The 22,814-nt window shown below is 49.1% G+C and overlaps 2 protein-coding genes across 5 annotated transcripts in view; one reads left to right on the top strand and one right to left on the bottom strand.

Annotated features, from left to right (window-relative positions):
* CCNK (cyclin K) overlaps positions 1 to 2,548 on the bottom strand; it is a 30,165-nt gene extending 27,617 nt beyond the window's left edge. The window contains exon 1 of one of the 3 annotated variants that reach the window (XM_042944249.1): positions 2,150 to 2,548. The gene's annotated coding sequence lies outside the window, so the exon portion shown is untranslated. Of the gene's footprint in view, positions 1 to 1,634; positions 1,769 to 2,149 lie in introns of those variants that run through there. The other 2 variants (XM_042944251.1, XM_042944250.1) reach the window with 2 other exon arrangements.
* Positions 2,549 to 2,783: 235 nt separating this feature from the next.
* SETD3 (SET domain containing 3, actin histidine methyltransferase) overlaps positions 2,784 to 22,814 on the top strand; it is an 81,040-nt gene continuing 61,009 nt past the window's right edge. For both annotated transcript variants that reach the window (XR_006204053.1, XM_042944248.1), the window contains exons 1-4: positions 2,784 to 2,882; positions 17,878 to 17,987; positions 20,031 to 20,123; positions 22,613 to 22,761. Coding sequence is in view for 1 of the 2 variants with exons in the window: in XM_042944248.1 (XP_042800182.1) it covers positions 17,885 to 17,987; positions 20,031 to 20,123; positions 22,613 to 22,761 (345 nt within the window). In the remaining variant the exon portion in view is untranslated. The remainder of the gene's footprint in view (positions 2,883 to 17,877; positions 17,988 to 20,030; positions 20,124 to 22,612; positions 22,762 to 22,814) is intronic.

Genomic DNA, 22,814 nt, shown 5'->3' with positions numbered 1-22,814 from the left:
TCAGGAAACCTAAATGGACCCATGCCTGGCAATCCCTCATTCACCACCAAGGTAGCAAACTTCGAGGGACAAGTAATTAGACGTATGTCATCTGGCTGGCTTTTTTTTAGTTGAAACTCTGCAAGTTTGAGGAAATGAGCTCTCCTTTCCCAAGTACTCACAAACTCTTTCTGCTCTCCCAACAAGGCCCTAAAACACAGGGCACCAGAGTGGCTCAGCTGGTTAAGTGTCCGACTTCAGCTCAGATCACGATCTCATGGTTTGTGGGTTCGAGCCCCACATTGGGCTCTGTGCTGACAGCTCACAGTCTGGAGCTGCTTCGGATTCTGTGTCTCCCTCTCTCTCTGCCCCTCCCCTGTTTGCACTCTGTATCTGTCTCTCAAAAATGAATAAAAACATTTAAAAATTAAAAAAAAAAACAAAACCAAGGCTCTAAAATAGAGTAACAAGTTCTAGCATCCAAGAGCCATCAACCTAACTGCTCTCCGCAAAATCTGAGCTATTTACCAGATTCCACTCTTCCACCATTAACTGTTGTTTTCAGATTCCTCAAAAGCTATGAGCAGTGATTTTACAATTTTACCTGCAAGTATATCATTTATCTGACCCTAAAAACATGAAATGGATTTAATCCAATTTGAAGTTCTTTATAATCTCCTCCATTACCTTGAACTTCCTTTTCATTTTGTTGGTCCTTACCCAATTCTTAGAGACAGCAAACAAACCATTTTTCTTCAGCGAACTCACTGCTTTCAAACATTATCTCCCGAGGTAAGGTAGTTCATTATCTCCCTAGGTAAGGTAGGCTAAAACCATTTTTTCTTTACGACATTCAGTTTCAGAAGTGGCATTGAAAATGTAAGGACCTCCTTAGTAATTAGAATGTTTCCTTATTGCTTGGTGCAAACTACATTTTCAAAACGAAACACCCATTATGTTTTATGCAAGAATCAACAAATAGGGTTGAATGATGCATTACAATATAATGAGACAAAAGGAAAAAAAAAACCCTGAAAATTAGACACTAAGAGTGGTTACTGTGAATAAAATAAAATAATCCGGGATAACTCTTACATTTACCGTCAAGATTATTTAACAAGCAAGCAACCTAAAGCCGCTAACGATCTTAACCAAAATGTCTACCAATATCACCAATATCACCATTACCCATCCATTCTTCATTCAACAAGCTGGAAAGCTTACAATACGTCACCCAGTGTTCTAGGTGCTGAGGATACAAAGCCCCTCATGGAGTTTTCATTCTAGCAACATCATTCAAACAAACCCTTAATGAGCGCCTACAAATGAAAGGCACCATACTAGATACATCTAAAGAGCGATTTAGAACGAGATACATAATCACTATCAAGTTTACTTTAAAACCACAAGCGATCACCCTCAAGTAACTGCTCTCAAAAGTCGCGCCTGACGTCAGATGATTTCGCGAAAGGTCGGTTTAACTGGCAGTCCAAGCTTAGGGAGCGTTACCAACCGTGCTCGGGGCTGGTAACAGTCCAAGTACTTTCAGACCACCTCAGACTTACGCCTCAATTTTCTTAAGAACAACTGCTTTAATAACAAACCAAACAGTCCAGAAGAGGATCGGTAAAGACCACGTCTCGGCAAGAACGAACCTAATCGCGGAAGTTCCTTTTCCTTATTTCTAGTCCCACCCTGTTACATGGTTCTTCAGACTCCGAAGTCGGAGTACCTCAGACGTAGAGTCGAGTAAGTCTCAGGCCTAACCTCGACAGGGACCAGCACACTGCGAAATAAACTGGGAAGAAATAGGTACACTGCGATTGTGCGGCTCAGAGGCTGCGCGCGCGTTTAAGAGCACGCGCCCCCCCCCGCCCCTTCTCCCCATCTGCTAGAAAGTCCCCGAATCCTAGCCGCCCCTCACTTCGAGGGCTGCTGTCTGTTTTAGGGTCCGCGTCGGCCTCCCTGCCCCGCTCCTGTGTCTCATACACCCTCTCGAAGCCCAACCCGCAGCCCCGCCGTCGCCCGCTAACTTCGATTTGCACCAGGGATAGCGGAGCGAGGCGGAATCCCGAAAAAGAGACTCCGCCAATGGCCGGAGATAAACGGCCATACCATACTCCGACCTCCAGGGAAGTGGAGGTGAGCGGCGTTCCGTCGGGTCACTCACCCCTCGCCTCAGGCAAGCCCCTTAGCGACGTCTCTCCTCGCCAACCGCGGCCATCTTGGACGTGGAATGTCGGGGAAGCGACGTCATCTCGCTGCGTCCGCGACGAAAAACCAGCGACCGGGCGCGGCCCCGCCCAGCCACCCCTAACCGTACTGCACGGCCTCCTCTCCAGCCATTGGGCCTGCGGGCCAGAACGGCCTCGGCCCCGCCAGCTTCGGCGCCACAATTGGCTGGGCTGCGCCCACGCCAGGCGCTGATTGGAGAACGGGCGCCTCGGGCCCCGCCTCCCGCGTCCAAGTTCCGTTAGCATGTTCGGTTGCTCCCGAATTCCCTCTCGCCCCGGGGGGGGCGGGACTGCCGAAATAGAACGCCCCCGGGCTGGCTCCTCCTCCTGCCCGCAGCGACGGCTGACCCGTGGGGAGGGGCCGGGAAGAGACTGGCGACACTTTCGTCTTGGGAGAGCTCTACTTTCTTCTGATTGGCTGACGGGCGCCCCCCGTGCGTCGGAGCCGCGGGCCAATGGGCGGCGGTGGCGGCGGCCCGGGGGCGGGGCCCGGGGGCGGGCGGAGCCGGGTTGGGCCGCGGCGGCGGGGCCGTCTCAGGCCGCCGTCCCGCCCCTCCCGTCCGGCCGCCGCCGCCGCCGCCGCCGCCGCCTGGGGCTTGGTTGAGGCGGACGGTGGGTCCGGGCCCGAGTGTGGCGCCGCCGCCGCTGCGCGAAGGGGCAAGCGGGCAGGTGAGTGCGGGCGGCGGTCCCCCGGCGCGCGCGGCTCGCGGGCAGACTCTCGCCGCCGCCCCCGAGCGCGGTGAGGACGTCCCCCGCCCCGGCCGGCGCCCCTCGGCCCAGGTTCTGCGCGCGCCCCGCCGGTCGGCCGGCGCCCGAGGTGCGGGCGGCGGTGTGCGCCCCTAGGGCCAGGCGGGAAGGCCGGATGCGGGGCCCCGGCGGGTCGGGGGTGGGGGCGCCGTTCGGCCTCTGTCCCCCCCCTCCCCGGCCCGCAGCCCCTCGGGGGCGTCCGGCCGGCCCGGAGGCGGCGGCAGGTGCAGGGAGCGCCGGTCGCTGGGCGCCCGCCGGGTGGGGCCCGGGCGGCTCCGGCTCGCGCTGGGCGGCTGGGCTGTGCGTGCGGCCGGCCCGCGCTCCCTTCCTTCCTTCCTTCCTTCCCTCCCCGCCGCCGCCCGGGTGAAGGCTGTGTGGCTTCTGCGTTCCGCTCCCCAAACGTCAGGTGCGCCCGGGGACCAGCCCCTGCTTCTCTCTCTCACTTTCCAGCTATAAAAACAGGCGTTGAAAATAGGTCATCTGTCTTCCCACGCGCCCTGGCCGTGGTCCACACGCTCGGCGCCCTACTAGGGAGAAGAATTCGGTGCTTTGGAGTTTGTCATTCCGGCCCTTAAACTCTTCCTCCTCTCGGCTCCGGCCGGGCGCCGCGACTCCGCCTTCGCCCCGCTTGTCGTCGGGGCACGGGAGCCGCCGGGTAGCGGGCGCCACTCGCCGCGCGGCCTCGCCCCCGCCGCGTAGCCGCACGTGTAGGATCGCTTGCAGGGTGTTGCTTGGCGATTCCAGATGAGGGACGTGTCATTTCAAAAGCGAAAGTACTTTTAAAGTCTGTTGACAGGTGACTTTTGCTTCCAAGACCTTCCGAGTTCACTGTTGAGCGATGAACCTGCTCCTAGCGTGATTGTGGGTGTTGGTTCCACAGCTATATGCGTTTGTCCCAACTCGTAGAACCGGACACTGAAAAGCGAATTTTATCATGTATAAACGATACCTCTCCCTTCCCTGTGTTTCTTCTCAGTTGACCCCGCTGGTATTTCAAAATGGAAATAGCCAGTGATAATCTTGGAGAGGTTTTTCTTACCATTTTAAGTGAATGCATTTAACTCAAGAATATAGCGAAATAAAAGCAGCTTTCCACTGTTAAAGTTTGGCAAGACTGGCTTGAACCATGATAAATGGTGCCTATGCAGGCTACTGTGTGTGCAATCCCGCCTTTTACCAAATTAGTCCCAGGGGCTGCTGTGATTGATATTCTGGTCAGGTTCCAACAATTTAAGGAGGAGTGTTTTTCTCTGGCCCCAGAAAGGAGTTTGCAAAGCCAAGTTCTCAAATACAGAACAACCTCTTTATTGGAATTCCAAACCTCAGTTTTTAGCCTTCTGCTGCCCCTTCCTGCCTGCCCTCCTTTCAGCCTATTCAAAATTGTAAGCTGACGTCTGAAATGCTACTCCATCCTGAGAGGGTAAAATGGTTGCTGCTTTCCTTCTCTTCCTCAGTTTGCTGACCTCTCTTGGTGCTTTTGTTCCTGGCAGTGGCATTGATGTTGGGCTTGAAGATTGAAACATTTTCTGCAGTGGAAATGAAAGTTTCTGTTGAGTTCTGTCAGTAAGAGTGCAGTAAGATTGTCAGTAAGAAAGTAACACTTAACTGATCTTCTCTTCCCTATGGCAAGCATTTAGGCCACATTTTAAATGGTTAAATCTTTGCTTGAAGAGCCGCTGGAAAATGAGGAAAATGTAAAGGTTGTGCTGAAACATTTTTCCCTTCTTAAGCTCAACCACTGGAAAACTGTTTTGTTAGGAGCGCTCACGACAGCCTCCTTAAAACTTGATGCTTTCGCGTCTAGAAGAGCCTGACGGGTGACAGCTGGAGGAAAGTGTCAACCTGAGTACAACCAAGGCCTGCTGGTAGTGGAAGGATTTAGTAGGCAGTTACAGAATTCAATAAAACCAGGTACACAGTTTGTGGCCTGTGGAATGTGAGCAGGCCTGGGAGCAGAAATCTTACCTGCTAGCTGAGACTTACTCTGGATTCTTTTTTTTTTTTTTTGCTGGCTGTCGGTTCACTTTGAGGCTTTCCAGTTCCTTAAATGTTTGAATTACATAGTCTCCTTTTTTTTCTTATCTCAAGTCTGAAGTAACTTTTAGAAACACAGCTAATAATAGTAGATCTTTTTTGTGTGTGTAGTTTGATGACTATCTTTCACTGGCAGGTTTTTGTTTTTTGTTGTTTTTTTTTTTTTCCCTTTAGAGACTGGTTTGCTGGCTAGTGCATGGTGCTTCTGTCGGGGGTGGGGAGGCCAGTGCGTCTCCTCTCTTTGTACCTAAGTCCTGGGAATGGAGCCATGATCTTGTTCCCCCATTAGAGGAACCGGAGTCACTTACTACTGTGGCACTCAACATTTTTTAACAGAGCAGTGAATGTGTCTTTATTCTTAGGTCACTTTGCAAGTCGCCTGTAGCCAGTTGTTTTCTCAAATTGCTCACGTTATATTTGGGCCCATCTTATCGTTGACGAACGTTTTGATTTGCTGTGCATCCTTTTTCTCTTGCTGCGGTCGTCGTAGACATGTTTATCTTGGATATCAGTTCGTTCTGAGTCCTATTTAACATAATGATAGTATTATGTAAAGAAAGCTTAGTTAGCAGAATTGGCCAGATTAGAAGTCCTACTTTTGTTGTTAAATTCATCCAATAACTCAAGCCAGAGATTAGCTGTGTAGACTCTTATTTCCTCTAGGTTTTAGAAAGGAACAGGTGTAAATCAAGAGGTACGAGCCCAAGTATTGACAGTTTGCAACTGAAATAAATTTGAGTGGAAGAAAAATGATTCTAAATGATTATGAAAGTCAAATACCAAAGTTAAGACTTTGAAGTTCTTTCTTATTCTAGTACTTTCTAAGTAGAAGTTAATTAGTAATCAAGACAAGCCCAAACACTTTTGGCTGACCGTGGAAGACGAGCCCGACCCTGAAGTTAAGATTTTGAGAAGAATCTGAGTGATGCTCATTACCAAGCCGAGGGAGATCATAACCTGCTGCTTGTGTTGGCTTCAGTGGTGGGGATGTGTGGAGGGCGGGCAGGGAAAAGAGAACAGGAAGAAATGCCTTCACTCTTTTCTAGAAGGACTAAAGCCTTGTCCAGAGAATGTAATCAGGGTGTCTACATAGAACTCTTAATAAATGTGCTGTGTTTTAGGCTCATCACCTATCTACGATCCTGAGTTTCACTCTTCACGTTTTTAGGACACAGTTCGTTAGGATTTAGCAAGGTGCAAACAGTCACATGACTGAGTGATTTAAAGCTTTCAGTCTCAGGAAACAGGCCTGACTCTTCACTATCAATAATTTTCCAGGGAGCACAGTTAAAAGAAAGGAAGGGTTCGTGTTGAAAAATACTCATTAAAGTTGCTTTTGCCATATTGGCTGATGATTAACGAAGTTTTCCGTGTGTTGATCGTAATGGCTTAGCACTGCTACATGTTTCTAAGTGGTTTCTGCAGTTTCTTGACATGAGTGTGGCATTGCAGAGATCAATGTGGGATATGCGGGACTGGGCAGAGGCTTATTTGGAAGCTTCCCATTGAAGCTGAGGCAACTCCCATTTGTTTGGACAAGGCTAGCAAAACGGCTCTCTACCTGAAAAAGGCCGAAGAGGTAAAACCTTTACGTGGTACGTTTTGCTACTGTAAGGGAATACTGTTATTTTGAACTTTGGAGGCGATGACCAGCCTTCCAAGCCTTCGCAAGTGGGTTGGTTTTGAGCTGAATCCGTGAAACACTATTGAGTGTCAGTACAGCTTGCCACCAGGGTGTGCTGGTGAGGCTGTGCTACCAACTGAGTCTTCATCTTGTGTGGAGTTTCTTAACCCCTCTCAATTTCAACTTTCTCATCTGTAAAGTGGGTATGATTCTATCTCTTTCTATTGTGTGAAATGCCTCCCTCAGCTTCTGATAAAGTAAGTGCCCAATTGATGCAGTCATGATGAAGACAGTCACGTTGGGGACCTGCCGTAGGACATTGTGTGTGGCAGGGGTGATGGTGACAGTGGCCTGGAAACAAACAATGACAGCATGAAAATTGCATTTCGGTTCAGACACTCACTTGATACAGCACGTCTGGTCTTGCTGAAAATCCGTTTGTGTAACAAAGGTTTCAGTTGATTGTCATTTTGTCCTCAAGGCTGTGGGACTGTGTGTCACTCATCTGTGCCTTTCAGATTAGATACTCGAGAAATGTGCACTGAACAAATGAATGCACTCCTTTGTTTACTTGACTCGTAGGAAAGCCCGGGCAGTCTCAGGCGTAATCCTAAGATCCCCTTGATTCGAGTTCCAGGAAGACAATCCCCACTGAACTGTGCCCCTCTCAGAGCTCATCAGAAGGGTTTTGTTGCCTGGAGAAAAAACTTCATTGGACATACCTAACTGAGTTTTGTCCACTTTTGACAAGGAGTATGTTAAACCGGGAGAAGAGAAGACTTTGTGGGGGAACAGAGTGCTGTCTTCAAAAATTTGAAGGGTAGTCGTTTCTCTTTGAAAGGCCGAAGTGGGGGACAGGTCAGAGGAGATGATGACCTTTCCAACAACATAGTGCTGGAGTGGCTCACAACCTGGAAATGCACACGCGGCAGCGGGCAGTTAGCAGCTCCAGCCCTGGGAAGCACAGGAGTGCCCGCAGAACCTCCGCTCTGTCCCTCGCTCTGTCTCTGCCCTTAGCAGCAGCAAGCCTCAAGTAGTGCGTTTCTTAGTCACAGCATTCTCCACCCTGCCCTCTCCAGCGTTTTCGGACCTGAATTCATGGCGGTGGATAGCAGTGCACTTTGACGACTATCATTGCTTCATGACCCTGGGTGGGGTTCTTTTAAACGTGTGCGGGGTTGAGGATTAACACAGATAACCCCAAAAGTCTCTTCCAAGCCCCATATTCCACAGTTCTAGAATCTCAAATCTTAGGGGAGGAATGTGGGTGGCTCAAAGGTAATTTCTTGACGGATTACAGCTGTTTCTTCACTTAACGTTTTTCTTTTTTATTTTAGAAAGACATAATAGGAAATGATTATTCATGATACCAAATGATTCTTTGCTTTCTGAGAGGTTTTTTTTTCAGCTTCCTTTAAATAGGAGCCTCATTTTAAGTGTATTTACAGTTTAATTCAACAGCAGTTTAAAACTGAAACCATTATATATTGAAAAGTCAATCAGAAATGGTTTAAGCATTTCTAAAATTACTGTGTAAATTAGTGGGAAATTAGCAAAAAACACTGTAGAAAGCAAGAAACATCTGTATTTTGTTAAATCTCAAATTTGTGTATATCTACCTGTCCCTATCTACTTACATGACAGCCCAAATTGTTCTGTACAGAGGTTGAAATTTTACTTACATGCAGTTTACAAGGCTGCATTCATCCTGGTACTTAAGTAGTTACTGGCTTGAAACTTGGCTTGAAGGCAAGTAGAAACTGGCTTGAAGAAGGCTTCACCTTCTTGCCTGCCTGCTTGCCTTGACCTCTTGGTACTTTGGAGTTGTGGCACATTGGTACCTCCTTTGATAGGGACTGGAATGATGGATGCCAGTTATCTACCTAAACCGGTAGGGTTCGTATGGCTTGAACCTGCTAATAGGCCCTGCCACTGTAGGGAGAGAGCGCATGTTTCCCATACGTGTTAGTTTCAGTTAACCCGGTAGCATGTGGTGCAGGGACCGAGTGTTCATTATCAGTTTCTGGAGGAGAGAAAACATTGCACGGTTCAATACTTTCCAATTTGAGAGTGCTTTCATTTTCCTAAGCCATCATCCTATAATTTGTGTATTTAATTCAGAATGTAGTAATCTGATCCTAATGGCCTGCCAGATATTTTCGTGAGCTTCTTTTCTTCCTGCACAGAGATCAGACAGGCTCTCTTACTCCCTTCAAGTACATTTACAGCTAGGTGCCTGAGGTAGGAGGAAGCCTTGGACAATTCTCTGCTGCAGTCAATCCAGCTGTAAAGTTGGGTAGGTTCAGGAGATGCTGGGTTAGAGCTCAAACTTTCTGGATAGATTGCCAAAAAATGTAATCAGAAATGTTTATTCTATTTGTATTTAGCTGAAAGCAACTCAGGAAAGATACAAATTTATCTATACTTCCCACTTAGAATTAGGAAAAAAAAAACCCTCAAAAACCACCCAGCTGAATCCTGTCTCTGTTCTGTGTACTCAAGCTAGACTTTGTAATAGTGGGTATAAAGTGCCTAGCACCCTTCCTCACTGCCCCCCTCCTATCAGCCAAGTTGTCTAAATGTGCTTTGTCTAATTTCTCCTATTTTTTAAAATTTTTTTTGAGAGAGAAAGAGACAGAGTGAGCAGGGGAGGGACACATACACACACACACACACACACACACACACACACAGAGAGTGAGAGAAGGAGACACAGAATCTGAAGCAGGCTTCAGGCTCCAAGCTGTCAGCACAGAGCCTGACGTGGGGCTCGAACGCACGGGTTCTGAGATCATGACCGGAGCTGAAGTCGGATGCTCAACCGGCTGAGCCACCCAGGTGCCCCAACCTGACTTTTTATTCCACCACACAGATTATATATAGAAAAATCGCTTGCTTGGTCAGGAGTGGTTGTTGAGTACAGATACCAGATGCACATTAGTTAGCAATTAAAATAATTGAATATACCATTTAGTTTATACTTTACTAAGGTCAGTTTTATCTACTAAGTGGAGAGATTGTTGGTGGTTTTACTAAATAGTTTGTGGTGTCTTAAAGAGCCGCATTTTGAGGATTCTATAGATGGTTAAAATATCTCCATGGTGAAGAAGCATAGATAGGAGTGAAACTCCTGGCTTGCCGTTGTTCCTTCTTACAGATGCCCCTTCCTTTGAACGACCGTATGTATAATTGTTTGTAGAATGGCTTTGTCTATCAATCCTGTATTGCTTTCCCACTTAGTTTCTTTTGTCTTAAGTATTGTTTGAATTCTTTTTGGACTGTTTACTTTGGTTTGTCTCCAGGTAATTCCATAAGAATTTATAAATTATACCAGTTTTCAGTCTAAACTTTGGGGGAAAAAAACCCTTTCAATTGGTGTTGTACCTTCAGGGTAATAATTGGAATTTGTCTTGAATATCTGTATGTGTGTAAATGTGCGTACACATACTTAATTTAGACCTCTTTATATCTTTCTAATGTAAATTTTTGAAATAAATATTGGAGATAAATATTTGGTCTCCGTAGGAACTTGATGAATTTCTGGTAGGTGGTTTTTATCCGCTAGGGGCACAAAGGATGTTCAGGCTACCTATTTGTTCATTTGTTGAAACTTGGACTCTAGCCCCCGATCAGCTGAACCACAATGAAAATTACTCATTGTGTGTAACACATTCTTGAATCATAAATGGAAAGGGTAAGTACTTATTTCCAATCCCTGAGGTGGAGGAAATCAACATTGTTAGCTAAGAAAGGCAGAAGGGGTTGAATTTAGGAAACCACTCAGACTGGATTCTGGCATCTTCTCAAATTGCATCTTGAAGCGTGGTCCTCCTCTAATTGTGCTTCCCTTCTTGGCCCTCTCTAGCTCCTTCTCCTAGGTCTTTGAGGACTTGTGCACGCTGGGTCCTGTTTCTGCACCGCATCGTCCTCGAGGCCCGCACGTCTGGCCTGCCTTCATTTTGTGTCCCCCCGCAGCTGGCGTAGTCCTGGGCACGCAGACGCAGGACAGGTGGTTCATTGGCTGCATCTACGTCCAGAGCCTGCCTCAGTGTTGGGAGTAATACACATTTCGGGTTGGAAGCGGTGGGTCCACGGTTCGATGGCCGTGGGCTCTTGGCCAAGTCACAGCCGTGTTTAAGCTCCCTGACATGGCATGGCTGTCGTCAGCGTGCTCTGTGCCGGCTGTGGCAGGGATGTGTCTGACCAGGGCAGAGCCCCATGCGGACGCTTGCGCCCCTGGTCACAATAGCTCACAGAGCTTCAAGCTGTGCTTGGGCCATAACCCCCTTTTCTTTTTTCTCTTTTCTTTTTTCTTTTTCTATTGGAAGTGGACTCGTCGCTGCTTTGTTGCTTTCTGAGAGACCAAAAACATTTAAAAACTTTTGCATTTGTGTTTATCAGGGAGTTGCTGTTGTGAAAAATACACTAAAGCTTTTCTAATGATAAACCATGGACTCCTGAAAGAAACTTTTAACTTTGTGTGAATTCCATATATTTTATGCATATATAAAAATTTATATATTTACTTTTAAGAGTCTTCTTAGTTCTTTTTCTTTCTTTCTTTTTTTTTTTTTTAGTTATTTGTTTTGAAAGGGGGAGAGAGAGTGCGCGCGTGCATGCGCGCCATGTGCACAGGAGCAGGGGAGGGGCAGAGAGAGAAGGAGAGACAGAATCCCAAGCAGGTTTCACGCCCGATGCTGGACTTGAACTCATGAACCATGAGATCGTGACGTGAGCTGAGATCAGGAGTCGGACGCCCAACCGACTGAGCCACCCGGGCGCTCCTCTTCTTAGTTCTTTAGTAGCGGTAGATAAATATTTAGTCAATGTTGCATTTTGACTGATGTTTTATTCACTGGTGGGGGGATATACGGAAATGGTGCTTTGACGCAAAATCGTACTGCTGTGATGGGAAGTAAATCTTACCCACGGGCAATACTAACACATCCAAAATGATATCCAAAGATTTTCTTTCATTGAACAGATACTTGACCCTCATCTGTGTCCACGACACGATACTACACCTACAGGTAATTCAGAGACGGAAGGTTTGTCGTATTTCTGCCACGAGACGGTGCATAAAACGGGTGCGAAGGTAACGTAGGCTCCAGAGCTGGGCCCTGGCAGTGCAGGGAGGGTGACCACAGGCGAGGTGGGGTCTTAGCCAAGACTTAGACACACGGCCACCATGGGGGAAAGGCCCGTAGGCCTCGGTGACAGAGGACAGTGTGGATCAGGGAATGACCGCCAGGCCAGGGGCTGAGGGAGGGCAGTGTGCAGGGAGCTGGCAAACGGGGAGAGAGCCTGATGGTCTTTGGGGTAAAAAGAAGTAAATGTGGGACTTGTGCCATCCTGGTATACCGTGAGTTAGGGGCTTCCTGCAGAGATTAGAACTGGCCCTAAGCCATATCTGACCTAGAAGTAAACAAATGCCACAGACACCGATGGCCGTACGCGTTCAGGCGATTGGCTGCTGGGCCGTAGAACCGGGTGCCGAGAACCCACCCTTCACAGTCTTGAGTTCCTGGGACGCTTGGGTGGTTCTGTCCGTTAAGGCTCTGACTTGAATTCAACTCTTGATTTTCACTCTTGGTCTCATGGTTCACGAGTTTGAGCCCTGAATCGGGCTTCACGCTGACAACGCGGAGCCTGCTTGGGATTCTTTCTGTCTCCTCTGCTCTCTCTGCCTCTCTCCTCCATCCTCCCTCCCCCCCTCAATTAAAAAAAAAAAAAAAAAAAAAGAATCTTGAGCTCCTCACGCAAACTGAAGGCTCGGCAACAAGGCCATAACCACCTCTGATTAAGGGCACAGGGGCCCCAGAGCAGTGGGGGCTCCCAGGCAGAGCAAGTCCAGGTCAGCCGGGGAGCTTTCCAAGAGGGGGTCAGTGCAAACCTATTTTCCAGGAGGACAGATTAAACCCTGGCCTGGATCTATGACCCTGTACCCTAAGTAGGTATGGTTCCTGGAGACAAGGACAGACAACCCTCCCACCTTAATTAAGATAAAGTGAATGGATGCCTGTATGTAAGATTCTTACTGCCTCTCCTGAGCGAGCAGCTTTCTCTCCATGAGGGTCTCTATCTCTGTGGGAGGGAAACACTCCAAAAAAGAGTCACAAAAGACTGAATCTCAAGGTAATCCAGGACTTTAGCATCTGTGCATCACCTTGAACTTGACTCATTCTTGCTGACATTCATGGCTTCAAGTCTGTGAAATTAATGGAGGAGCCTAGACTTTCCTCAAGGACCTTGGGGGTATTTGGGCTGAGTCTTGAAGTTTGTGAAACATTTTGCCAGGAGGTGAGAAAAGGGTAGTGGAGGATAGCTTCTTTCTAGAAAACGGGGAGAATAAGTATATCCCTGGAGTGTGCCGTGTGAAGAGGTGAGGGGTAGAGGGAAGGCAGCCGGATGAGATGAGATGAGGTGTGATGGACCTTAAGGGCTGTGCTGAGGAGGTGGGACCACCCTGTGAGCTGTGTAAAGACCTTGTGTCGAGCAAAAGAAGTCTACGTGTTTGTTATGGGAATTCGGGAACAGACAAAACAAGGTATGATACTCGAGTCGAAATGCTGGTCCCTTGCTGGGGACAGCTAGGACTGGGAACGCACGAGGGAGGCTCCGTGAGTGCTGGCTGTGTCGATGCCTCCCGGCAGTGGCCGAGCACTTATCAGGCACTTGATGCCTCCATCTGTAAAGGCTAGCTGTCCACGTGTGCTGGGGAAGGAGATTGGAGGCAGGGAGATGAAGCCGTGAGGATGGGAGGAACTGGAGGTGAAGGTCTTCACTGGTTTGGGCTTCAGTGACTCTCTCTATAAACATAGCTCCACCCCCCACCCTGGCCTCTGCAGAGTATGTTCCAGGTACCTGTTCTCCCTGGAGCTAATTGACGGATGTGTTTGGAAATTTGACCTGCGTTGTATTCCTACACCTGTGACTCATTTCTAAAAGCCGGCAGTTTTTTGGCGTAAGGGAAAGAAATCACGAGAACAATTGAGTTTTAAGTATTCCACCGTAGAGTATTATTGCCAAAGGAATCTGTTGTGTTTTCAAATCACTGTGACCAGATATTTAGTGGTCTCTCACCTGCAGGAGAAATTAGACGTCATCTTAACGTTCTGAGGAGACAGAAACTTGGGTGGGAGCTTCAGCAATACTGATTTTGACCTAAGAACTGCCCAAGGAGAGAATTCTTTTTTCTGGGAGCTCATGAGCACCGTATGCAGACAGCCTGCTCTGGGCTGGGTTCTGGGCTGGGTGTCGGGGACACAAATGGAAATAGGACATGGTGCCTCGAGGAGCCCGTTGTCCAGGAGGAAAGCTGGCGTGTGAGCAAGACTTCCAGTGCAGTGAGAGCCCGTAGTGGGAGAAGTGGTACAGAGGAGGGGCTGTTACAGCTCAGAGGATCACGAAGGCTTTAGAGGTGATGCCTGGGCAGGGCTTTTAGAGGAAGTGAGTTACTGCACAGGCGACTCAAGTATTGCCGGCAAGGGGTGAGGTGGGCGAGATAGCGGGACAGGGCATAGAGGTGTGTGATGACACCCATATGAGGGACTGGGTGTCCTTGTTGTTGCTGGAGCCTGAAGTGCTGCGGCAGGGATGGCAGCACGGGGCGGGTTTGCGTGTTAGGGATGGCCTTGGGCCCAGACATGTAAAAGACTAGTGTCAAAATGTAAGCGAGAGGTGAATTCAGGAGGTGGGCGGGAGCAGGTGGCAGTAGGCCACATCCAGGGGTGTGGGCGCTTGGCAGGGTGTTGTTGGGCGTCGGGTCTGGAAAGACCTTTTAGCCCTCCTGCCCCCTGCAGTGCCCTGTGCTTTTGCTCTGCGTTTCAACAGCAGCAGGGCAGTGGCCCAGCTCGAGAGCCGGGCAGATCTGAGTTCTATTCTGGCTGCACGGCTTACCCGATGTGTGACCTTGGACAAAGCTGAAGGACTTCACCTTTCTGAGAATGTCATCTGAACGATGTGGATGAGGGGTGCTGGGTGGCTCCGTTGGTAAAGCGTCCGACTTCGGCTCAGGTCATGATCTCACGGTTTGTGGGTTCGAGCCCCGTGTCGGGCTCTGTGCTGACAGCTCGGAGCCTGGAGCCTGCTTCAGATTCTGTGTGTCTCTCTCTGTTCCTCCCATGCTCACGCCATCTCTCTCTCTCTCTCTCTCTCTCTCTCTCTCTCTCAAAAATGAATAAACATTAAAAAAATGTTTTTAAAGTTGAGGATGATAGAGGGGTCTAGGGAGATCAAATGAGGAGGTCTGTCTCAGCCCAGCACCTGCAGAGTGTAAGTACTGCACATAAGGGTCAGTGCTGCTCTTTTAATTAATGATCAGCGTGTCAGACAGGTATCTCCATGCTGGGAGTGATGGCAGTTGGGGGGTCTCTGCAGGAGGATCTGCGGGAGGTAAGGGGCTGCGGGCAGAATGAAGACGCCTGCTTGGTGGTGGGTCCACACACGCTGAGGGCCGGTGCATGAGAGTATGGCTGTCTCCAGCTCATGTTCCCCAGGTCTGCTAGGAGAAGGGGAGGGCCTGGGGCGCCTCATCAAAGTGATGTTTTTTTGTTTTTGTTTTTAATTTTTTTTTATGTTTATTTGTTTTTGAGAGAGAGAGAGAAAATGAACGAGCAGGGGAGGGGTAGAGAGAGAGGGGGACAGAGGATCTGGAGCAGGCTCTGCGTTGACTGCAGAGAGCCTGATGCAGGGCTCGAACTCACGATCTGTGAGACCATGACCTGAGCAGAACTCAGATGCTTAACTGACTGAGCCACCCTGGCACCCCCAAAGTGATGTTCTTAAGTTGTGAGCCTGACACACGAGAGGCTTGCCAGCAGGACTGAAGGGAGAGGCCGAACAAGCCCACCACTCACGGGGGCTGGTTCCTATGGCTCTTCCCACGGAGCTGTATTTGGAAGTGTCATTAAAGTCCTTTGGGGGCAGGGGGATGGGTAAAATAGAGGAAGGGGATTAAAAGGGACAGACTTCTGGTTACAGAACAAGTAAGTTACAGAGATGTAACTACAGCACCGGGAATAGAGTTGTTAATACTGTAACAACTTTGCACCGTGGCAGGTGGTAGCTAGAATCAGGGCGATCACTTTGCAATGTATTCGAATGTTGAATCGCTAAATTGCACACCTGAAATTAATATAATATTGTGTGTCAGCTGCACTTCAATTTAAAAAAAAAAAAAAAGGAAGAAAAGAATACAAAAAATCACCACCCTAAAAGAAATCTTTCTAGACTCCTGGGTAGTTTTAGTTATTTGTGGTCAGGTTCAGTGGTTCCTGCCAGACATGCCCTCAGTGGACAGAGAGCCCGAGATGCAGAGAAGAATGGGAGGTGCTCCAATCAGGCTGTGCCTTCGGCTCAGCCGTGAGCAAGTGACATGTGCACGTGGGGAGCATCTCTCTCCTTTCAGAAGCTAGTCCTTAAGTTCAGGAAAAGGGGCTTAAGCTCTTCCTCCTTCCGTCCTCCCCCCCCCCCCCCACAGTTTTTTGTTTGTTTGTTTTGTTTTGTTTTTCTGCTTTTGATCTCAGAGCAACTAATTCCTTGCTGCAAAAGTTTTAGGTATTTTTACCTGTTCCTTCTGATTCCAGGATGGCATACACTGTGTAGGGCACACTGTTTAAGACTTACTAGATACATAAAGTTACACATTATACCCACGTGTTAGATACATAAGAGAAGAAACGTATCCTAGTCAAGGTGTGCGATTTTCTATTATTTCAGCACAGGGGCCATATTTGCCTGGCTTCCATTCAGATGAGGTCAGGGATCATCTCTGCGGTGGGAGAGTGTGACGTTGCAACCTTTTATCCCATCCCTCATCTCCACACTACAAGAGTCCTTTCCTTTTGTAAAAATAAATGGGGCAGAGCATGCCTTCTGGTTCCCCTTTGGGTTAAATGTAACTCGGGAGGGCTCCGTGGAGCAGCGTTGCAGTGTCGGTCATTGATCAGGGCTCGGATGGCTGCAGTAGCTTCTTGGCTGAGCACTCTCCATCTTGCTGGGCTGTTGTCCTGAAGTGCTGCTCTCTGGAGGAGGAACGCCGGGGCCAGACTCCTCAGGGCGCTTGTAGCCTCCTTCAGGTGGCCGACTCATGGTGGGGGCAGGGGGTGGGTGCTGAGATCACAGGGAGCCACCTCTCCAGCCAGGCATGTTCGCCCCCCCTGGGGCCCCCTCGGACTTCCCTCATTCCTGCCCTTGCCTGGGATTGCCCCACCCATCCCAATCCCTTACTTTCTTCAAGGCACATCTTGAGGCTCCTTGTTATAAAGCGTTTTCAGGGGCGCCTGGGCGGCTTAGTCAGTTAAGCGTCCGACTTCATGATCTCACAGCTTGTGGGTTCGAGCCCCACACCGGGCTCTGTGCTGACAGCTCAGAGCCTGGAACCTGCTTCGGATTCTGTGTCTCCCTCTCTCTCTGCTCCTCCCCCACTCATGCTCTGTCTCTCTCTCTCTCTCTCTCTCTCTCTCTCAAAAATACACATTAAAAAAAATTTTAAAGCGTTTTCAGACGAGCATCCTCTCACAGTCTGTGCCCAGCATGCTGTTGGTGCTTTTGTGTCCCACTGTGTCACCTGCTGTGGACTGTTGTCACGTCTCCTACCTGTGAGAGGCTACCAGGCTCGTGGGGGGAGGCGCGGGGAGACCTTGTTCCAGCGGGGGGCTGCTGTCACTTTCCTGGGATAAAACCCCGGGCTTGACTTCTCCAGCGAAACAGAATGGCAGCGTTCGAGTACCTCTCCGAAGCGTCTTTGAGCTCTCAAACGTCTTCAGCATTTGTCCATAATCTACCGCTCAGGATACAGTTGCTGCCAACGGGCGATGATTCTTCTAAAGCAAAGTGGGAGAGAATATAGGTTTTTGCGCCTGTATGGTGGTTTGTGTTACACGTGTGGATACAAAATCTTTCTCTGTGTAGTGTCGGGGGGTAAGCATTGGAGCGTGCACGGTAAAATCTGTGTCACTTGAAAAAGTTCCGGAGTAACATTTGCTTCTACTATGGTTTTTGTAGGTGAAAAGGAAGGAACTTTTCTTCCAGAAAGTAAAGCGATTTTTTCGTTTGTTTGTTTGTTTGTTTGTTTGAGAGCCTCCAAATACTAATACTTGTCACACCTCTTTTTCTGGAAGGAAACTTGAGGATATGACGCACATGAAGTAAAATGTTAGCATCTTGAGGCTAGGCTGCTGCTGTGCAGTGTTTCATTATTTGATTTGATTCTTTGGAAACGTAATGCTTTTTGCCTTTTCTCTCTCTTCTCTGTAGTCAGAAAATGGGTAAGAAGAGTCGAGTGAAAACGCAGAAATCGGGCACTGGTGCCACAGCAAGTGTGTCGCCGAAGGAAACCTTGAACCTGACCAGTGAGCTGTTACAGAGTAAGTTCCCCCCTGGCCTCCCCGCCCTCACGTGGGGCTGCGAGGCTTCTCCGCTCTGCATGCTCAGGCCACACGGGTCAGTCTCTGGGCTGGCGAGGCGGGAAGTGGGACAGGCTGGGGTTCAAATCCTGGCTTATTAGCCACGTGAGCTGGGCAACTTTTGGAACTGCTCTGACCCCCACTCTCCCCTGCTGTAATAAACCTGGGATATTGGCAGCGGGTAGGGAGGAATGAGGCCCTGGTGAAACCGTGTACGTGAAGCTTCTCTAGCGCAGCCGCCCACAACCGGGGCTCCCCTGGGTCCCGGTGGGCAGGGACCAGCTCGACCACCGTGGACAGGCCGCGTAAGCCCTGTGAGCCTCGGGGTCCACGGCAGTGCGAGGCCAGTGCAGCGGGCCTCCCGGAGAGCAAACCGTTGGAACTCTGCTCCCTCGTCAGAATGGCTCCCCTTTAGTTTTAGGGATTTGGTCATAGTTTTCCGATTTCTTGGTTCAAGGACATTAAGTATCTATTAAGTGCCTGTACTTGGTTCAGTAAGTTAGTATAAATTGGTAAATTCCTTTTTTCACTGTGAATTTAAATTGGTGCTATGTAGGTTTCAAACTTGGCTGGGGTCCCTCTATTAACTTCCTACGTTTGCCTCCTTTTCCTCGTATGTTCAGATTATGTGACAGGCCAAACCCCAAACGCACGCTTAACTGTCTCTCCTTTGCCAGCAGCAGGTACCAAGCGAGTCGGGTCAGGTCCCACCCTGGGCGCTCCTGTGGACAGCGTGGGCCCCCGCAGAGCCCTGATGTGCTGACCCGCTGCCTCCTCTGTCCCCCCACCGGACGGCGGGCAGCTTGTGGACAGGCCCTGTCTCGTGTTCCGGGGCCTCCGTCGGCGTTTGCCGATGGGAGAGTGATTGGTTAGCCGTAAGAGTTAGGAGTCAACGTGGTTAGGGCTGGGCGGTGTTATTTACCACAGACACTGTTTCCTCAGGGGACGAGGGTGGCCGTGGGAAGAGTGCGCTCCCTTGAAACTCCTACAGTTGTTTGAAGAGGAAGGAGCTCGCTGGCAGGCCGGGTGCCCAGAGCACAGCCTCCAGAAACGCCCGGCACCGGTCCGAGTGCTGCCTTTCGCTTCTGGCCGCTCCAGCAGAGTCTCAGCTTCCTTCGCAGCAGTGACTGTGCTGTCTCTTTTGTGACTGCTCCGGAGCGTGCTTAATATAGAGCCTTACACACGGCTGTGAAATGTTTGTTGAGTAATTGTCCTTATGTCCGATTTAACGGGTTCCTTCAGACAGCCACTGTTCTAGGGCTTAACTGGAAAGAAACGTTGACTTTCAAGGTTGCCTTTTTTTTTTTAATCCCCTAGAAGAGTTTTTAGGGAGAGGGAAGTGCTTTGCATCATAGCCCAGCTTTTTAGGTTTCCCCACGCACAGCTGTATTCTGAGGACCATCCGTCAGTGCAAGTTCAGTGCTCACACTTAGGTTCGGGGCCCCAGGTTGATAAGCGTGTGGATGGTTTCAGAGGGTTTATATGCTTTGAAAAGTACGCCTGATTTGCACCTGTCACGGTTATCATCGTGGCCGTGGTACTTTGTCCTTCAAAAGTGAGCCAGCAGGGGGGTGCCTGACTGGCTCAGTTGGGGGGAGTGTGCGACCCTTGACCTCGAGGACGTGAGTTCAAGCCCCATGGTGGGCATGACGCCTACTTTAAAAAAATGGTAGGGACACGTGGGTGTCAGTTAAGTGTCCAGCTCTCGGTTTCGGCTCAGGTCACGATCTCACAGTTAATGGGTTTGAGCCCCACGTTGGGTTCTGCGCTGGCAGCGTGGAGCCTGCTTGGGATTCTCTCTCTCCCTCCCCCCCCCTTTGCCCCTCCCCTGCTCTCCCTCTCTGCCTCTCTGTCAGTTCTCTCTCAAAATAAATGAATAAACTTAAAAAAAAAATTAAAAGTAAAGCAGCAGGGGCAACAAAACCCAAATCCTCTTTGTGCTGAAGCCTGACCAGCTAAGTTGAAAGCAAACGGTGTTTGAGTGCCGTGACGTTTGTGTTCCAGGGTGCAGTAGCCCCGCGCCCGGCCCGGGGAAGGAATGGGAGGAGTACGTGCAGATCCGGTCTCTCGTCGAGAAAATACGGAAAAAACAAAAAGGTACATTTTCTAGAACAGTAATCGTATTTGAATAAAATCGTGGAGGGACTTGGCACAGGTCAGAAAGCTTATGAGGGCAGTGGAGGACCCGGCGTCATTCCTGCCTGCCGAAGGTCACTGCGAACGGGCCCGGAGTTAGGGAGAGATGCGCTGGGCAGCTGTCCCAGGACCTCTCCCATTTCTGAGGTGTGGCTGCCGGCTTTGGAAGGAGTGAGAATGTTCGGCTGTAGGGGAAAAGTGCTCATATGCAGGGGCTAAGGTGACACGACTTTTGTTTGTCTGTATTATATGAAATCTCTGTTTAGAGCCGTTTTTCTGTAGTGTGTTTCCTTTAGGGTTTGAGGTCGGTACACAATGCCATGAGTGATCAACACACAAATACGCACTAATCGAAGTCAAACAATGAACTCAAACAGATCTTGGTTAAATAAGAGGCGAAGTTATATATCCAAAGCAGTGTTTTTACAGGGTGTGTTCAGCAGGTGTCTTAATGATTCTCAGCCAGGCCGGTGACAGGGCCAAGTGTCAGTTTGAAAAAGCCTATTCAATATGCCTATTGTCTTAGTTCTATAAAGCACAAAAAATAAAAGATTGGTATGCAGGGCCACATGGGAGGTAGCAGGGAAGAACACAAGGAGCCTGCATTTTAAAGGGTGAGAAGAACCTTCTTAGACCCCGTTTTTGTACATTGCCCTGAAAGTGAATCAGAAGAGGGTTTGTTTTTTTATTTGCTCTCCGTGGTGGTAGTTTCATTGCTGTCCTGTGTAATTCTGCGAATCTCCGGGCTTTAGGTTAGATGGTCTCGGGCCCCAGATGGTGACAGGTTCCTTTATAATGTGTTTATTTGCACCAAGTGGTAGACTGTGCTGATCCTGGTTCACCCAGTGGATAGCTGAACAAGTTTCATACGTCCTGAGTGTCTGTTGTCAGCAGAATCTGCTAACTACGACTGACACGAAGGTGAGAGCATTCTGAGTTCTCAGCGAAGAGGGACTTCTGTCTGAGAGCGTCCATACACAGTCGAGTCTCCTGCGTGTCCACGGTGGTGCAGCACGGCCCCCGGCCGTCCTGCTTCACAGACCCAGGGGACCATTGACCGTGTCCCGGTGACGTGACTCCAGGCACCTGGGCTGGACTCCACGCCTTGCTCCTGACGTTTTCGAAGCTCCCGTTCTTCTCCCTTTATTCATCAAATAGTGGTTCTTCCCGGCTTTGGAAAAAAACATGGCTCTTCAGGTCTTTGAATATTTCAAACATGCTGAAAAGGCCAAAAAATAACATAACAACGCCGAAGAATCTCCCACCCAGACTGGATCAGTCCCCCAAGCCGGGTTCCCCCTCCTTCCCACCTGCTGGTCTGACCCTGTCCCTCCCTCCATCCTGTGTTTTGTTTTCATTGTTTTTGAGAAATACACGCTGCGGTCAGAGCTGAAGCCCCATGCTTCTGTCGCCTTCCCTTCTTGCCCTCTGGACTTGGTCTTTGCTGAGAATATTTTTCCACTTCACGCATAACCCCATAAAAATACATGGTCGTAAGTGGTATTTTCAAAATTTGCATAAATGGTATCAGGCCACTTGAATTTTTAGAAGCACGGTGTTACATTTGTTTTATTTGTGGTGATACGTACGGTCCACCTCATGCAGATCATTGGACAGAATTGTGCAAGACCGTCTGGTCCTGCGTTCTGAGGACCAGGCCTGTAGCGCCCAGCCCTACACGCGCCTCCTGTGCCCGTGCCAGCTGCCGATTTCTGTCTCCCTGGGAATTTTGCTAAAGCAAAGCTGCGGATGAGACCTGGCACGCTGCACTCGGGGTGGGGGGGCTGCTCTTACGACTGAGGTGGTGAAGCCCCTGCGCCCCCTGCCAGTGCCTCGCCTCCTGCAGCTCCTCAGTCAGCAGTCCTGTGACAGCAAGGGCATCCCTGTAACCGCCAGGGGCTAGGGGCGTAACGCGCCTCTTTGTCACTGGTCAGGTTATGTACTGGGACTGTTCGGTGATTAGGTTTGTTCTGTTTTTCTTTCCTTGTGATTTCTCCTTTTGTCCGTGTGTTATTTAGAAGTGTCCCATTTAACTTCCAACTATTTGGGGATTTTCGAGATCTTTTCCTTTTGTTGATTTCCAATTTGATTATGCTGTAATCCGAGAACATTGTATGAATTCCGCCTTTTCCAATTTACTGTACTTAAAAAATTTTAAGCCAATTTGTCTATTTTTTAAGCTTTTCTTTTTAAAGTTTTTCACTAAAGCATAACTGACGTGATATCGTATTAGTGTCAGGCGTGTGACATAGGGATTGGATATTCCATACATTACAAAGTGGTCACCTCTGTAGGTGTGGTGACCACCTGTCTCTGGTGATGAGTTTTGACTTCAAGATTGGAGCGTTATCACTATTTCCAGTGTGTGTTTTTTTAGTTTCCGAGAGCAGAAGGAATAACCATAGATCCTAAACGTAGCTCTTGTTTTCTAACACATGGAATTGATACAGGTCTGTCTGTTACTTTTGATGGAAAAAGAGAAGACTACTTTCCCGACCTAATGAAGTGGGCCTCTGAAAATGGAGCCTCTGTCGAGGGTTTTGAAATGGTCAACTTCAAAGAAGAGGGCTTTGGTTTGAGAGCAACAAGAGACATCAAGGTGAGTTTTGATCCCTTCGTCCGGGGGGCCCTCCGTGTGCTTGGACTGTGCTG

Source organism: Panthera leo, chromosome B3, assembly GCF_018350215.1.
Source record: "Panthera leo isolate Ple1 chromosome B3, P.leo_Ple1_pat1.1, whole genome shotgun sequence".
Classification (NCBI taxonomy): Eukaryota; Metazoa; Chordata; class Mammalia; order Carnivora; family Felidae; genus Panthera; species Panthera leo.
Note: the sequence above shows the minus strand (reverse complement) of the source record. Positions and strands in the feature narration are given on the sequence as shown.